The 3,472-nt window shown below is 32.8% G+C and overlaps 1 protein-coding gene across 1 annotated transcript; it reads right to left on the reverse strand.

The window, feature by feature from the left end:
• Nucleotides 1-203: 203 nt before the first annotated feature.
• LOC142554575 (uncharacterized) lies at nucleotides 204-1,291 on the reverse strand. Its single transcript, XM_075665238.1, has 3 exons — nucleotides 1,075-1,291; nucleotides 840-925; nucleotides 204-701 (listed from the first exon to the last, which is right to left on the reverse strand). The coding sequence occupies exons 1-3, from the start codon at nucleotides 1,289-1,291 to the stop codon at nucleotides 204-206; spliced, it is 801 nt and encodes a 266-aa protein (XP_075521353.1).
• Nucleotides 1,292-3,472: the final 2,181 nt, after the last annotated feature.

Consider the following 3,472-nt stretch of genomic DNA (forward strand, 5'->3'; position numbering starts at 1 on the left):
TCCAATTGACAACATATACTCAGTTTCATTTCTTTGTGAAGTATGTAATTCAGCAATGTGTTTAGTAGAAGAAGTGATAATATTACAATATTGTCCAAATGAGAAAAGAATTCCCAAATAACACTAACATCCTTAGTTGCAGAAACCAATGTCAGTTGTAAACGATGTGCAAAACAGTGGACATATTATACATAGGGACAATCTTATGCTTGAAGTCCATTCCACGCTCCACGCATATTGCTAGCACCATCATATCCTTGGCCTTTAATTTTCTTAACATGAAGATCATGATGAACAAGAACATTTGATATCTCATTTTTCAAATTCATTGAGGTAGTGTCACTAACACTTTTAATGGCAAAAAATCTTTCTGTCAAAATCCCATGATTGTTCACAAACCTCAAGATAATGGCCATCTGCTCTTGTTTAGATATATCTCGGGCTTCATCAACAAGAATATAGAAGTATTTATCTCCAACTTCTTCACGAACCATCTGTCGTACTCTATTGGTCATAATATGTAAAAGCTCTTTCTGAATTTCTGGAGCGATATATTGGGCATTTTTTGGAGCATTCTCAAGCACAACTTCATCAATTTCTGTATTCATTTTTGCAAAAGCCTTCACCAATTTTAGAAACTTTCCACGATTAGATGAAGGTAGAGATTCATCGTTACCTCTAAACGCACAACCTTGAAGTGGCTAGCCAACAAACAGCTACAATCGAGGTGCTCAAACGCAGACAATTTTTCTATTTTTCCTCTTTAGATTGTGTGCATGCATCGCTTTATCAATATGTTGCGAGGGTCTCATCAAATTTTCAGCTCTTCTCTCACATACAGTATGAGGCGAAGAAGCTGCAGAACCAATATGGGCAAGAAAAGCACATGTTTTTCCTTGGTTTACCCTTTTCCAATTGTCAAATCCTTCATTGACCAACGTCGAGATATTAGATGAATTAACATCGTTCAGGAAAAGAAAATATGCCTTATTTGTTGAAGGCGAATACCCCAACCAATAAAATTTGTGAAACCATTTTTCTAAAAACGATGATTCTGGCTTCCAAATTTTGTACCTGAATACTCCAACATATCTTGTTGATAAGGCATCATATTTAGATATGAACGTCTTATCTCATCTCGTATGTTAATATGATATTCACATATCTTTTTTCTTTTTCCTGGATCTCGTTCAATACAAGTAGATGATGACTGATGATCGTCTCTAGGAGAGGAACATGAAGGAATTTGGATATTGGGAAGTGGAAGGCTTTCACTAAATTGATGTTGCATTGTAAGGACCGTAGGAATTGAAGAACATTCACTAGCTTGACGATCTCTCTTCTTAAAGAAAGATGATATCAATGTTTTTCCTTACTTTGCAGCAAATTGATGTTCCATTTTAAAAAAGTTCAAGTTATAATCCTAAACAAGTAATAAAAATAATTATCAAACAAATAAACAAGTAATAGTCAATTAATGACTCAACAGCAAACAATCAAGACTCAAGAATCAATTGCTCATAAACAAATATTCAAACAATAACCAATTAATGACCCATCAAATTAATCTGTGAGTCATTCTCACATAAGTTTTCGTTTTTGTAAAAAAGATTCCTGCTTCTTTATATACCTCAAAAAATTTATTCCACAAAACAACAAATATTAAATACTACACTTAGACACAGAATACAGATACACAATTCAAAATAACAACATTTACGTAATTGACATATTAATTAAGGAGTAAAAAAATTCAAATAACAAGAAATATGTTATCAAATGATAAAATAGAATTGAAAATTCATGAAATATTCACGCAATAATCTAACTTTTAATTGAAAATTTTAGGAGAAAACTAAACTTTTATTTATCATCATAAATAATAAAATAACCATAATAATTTCAAGTTCCACATCATAATTCAAAATTATCTTTTTTCTCTAATACTGAGAATTGTCGCTTGATCTTTCAAACTTTGCGCGAGAAGAATTTAATGGGCAAATTTAGTAGTTTATTAATGAATAACGAGTGTTATAAATAAATGAATGATAAATAACAAGAATTATTAGGAAGAACAAGAAATTATTATATATTTAAGTGCCGAATCTTAGGAAGAACAATTCTCAATGAAGACTGAACAATTCTTAATTTCTTGTATTTTTCGAATCTTTTGTTCGTCAATTCCTGATGGACCGAATCTTAGGAAGAACAAGCAATTATATATTTATACGTCGTGCCATCAATTAATTACACACACTAACACGTAAGAACACACAGTGGTGAAAAAAGTTGAAGCAAAAAGAATAATAGTTACGATTCGAGTCTCGAGACGACACATGCCTTGAATTATTCATCGCTCTTCTACCTGAAAAATCAGCTAAGAAATTATTTCAACCTATTGCATGAAAAACCCATGGAATTAGAAATGAAAAACGATGAGAGATGAAGAAATCTCGCAACGGTGAGCTTGTCTGGAAAACGTTAAATTTGGTCTCACCCATGGAAATGGGCTGGGCTGGATTAGGACATTGGTGGATGGGCTGAAATTTGAACTTAAGTATAAAAAAAAATAAAAAAGTGGGCTGGGCTACAGCCCAGTATAGCCCTCTAGATATATTTATCTAATTACTAAAATGAAATAATCAAGTGTCCTAGTGTTATTTAACAATTGAAATCGCATTAATGAATCTTTGAATCCTCTAGCTTTCGATTTCTGGTATATGACTATCAACATGTGCTCAAACTCATATGTCTATGAAATTTGTATATCCATGGATTAGGCTACCCTATCATGTATAAAATCTCCTCTCAGTCTCAATTATAAAATATAAAATCACTTTGAAGTTGATCATGTTCTAAGATGCAATAAACACAATAACATAATCAAGTATACTTACAAACAAATTCAATCTTAAAAAATAAATATAAACATAAATTTTTGGAGTTGTGGTCCTCTGTATTTTAACTAAAATAAAAGAGAAAAAGAGAAAACTCTTGTGAAGTTCTTGTTCTTCGCTTGAGTTCTCTGGCTCTCCTTTCTTTTCTAGATTTTTATTTTGACACACATTAGAGTCGACAACTTTTGTCCCTCTTGGACGAAAAAATATGTTGGTTTTTATCCATGAGTCCCATTGGATGGTCATTTTTTTACCATCCTATCACAACATATGACGTCCACCCCATGTTCTTTAGTGTTGCACCATGGCGATCATTTTTGACCGCCCTAGAGCATCATATTTCTCCAAGGGTAAAATTTTCTTTAATTCATGCCGGGGCCGTCATTTTTTAAGGTAATAGCACGACCTCTGTTGTCCGGTTTTTGCTCCACCATCTTGAGTTCTTTTTACCATTTTTGTCTATAAAGCAACCATCTGAAGTGTGGAGTGACTCGATTACACAAATTATGAAATAAATTAATAAAATACGGACTCGACACAACAAAACCATGTGACTATGGGCGGAGCTAGGTCGG

Source organism: Primulina tabacum, chromosome 8 (assembly GCF_025594145.1).
Source record: "Primulina tabacum isolate GXHZ01 chromosome 8, ASM2559414v2, whole genome shotgun sequence".
Taxonomy (NCBI): domain Eukaryota; kingdom Viridiplantae; phylum Streptophyta; class Magnoliopsida; order Lamiales; family Gesneriaceae; genus Primulina; species Primulina tabacum.

Excerpts from the sequence above, each read along its gene's own strand:
- LOC142554575 (XM_075665238.1), bottom strand. The coding sequence starts at position 1,291 with ATGCAACATCAATTTAGTGAAAGCCTTCCACTTCCCAATATCCAAATT. Across the intron at positions 926-1,074 it reads AGATATGTTGGAGTATTCAG|GATTTGACAATTGGAAAAGG; the intron begins GTACAAAATTTG and ends TGGTCAATGAAG. Across the intron at positions 702-839 it reads CAGCTTCTTCGCCTCATACT|CCACTTCAAGGTTGTGCGTT; the intron begins GTATGTGAGAGA and ends TTTGTTGGCTAG.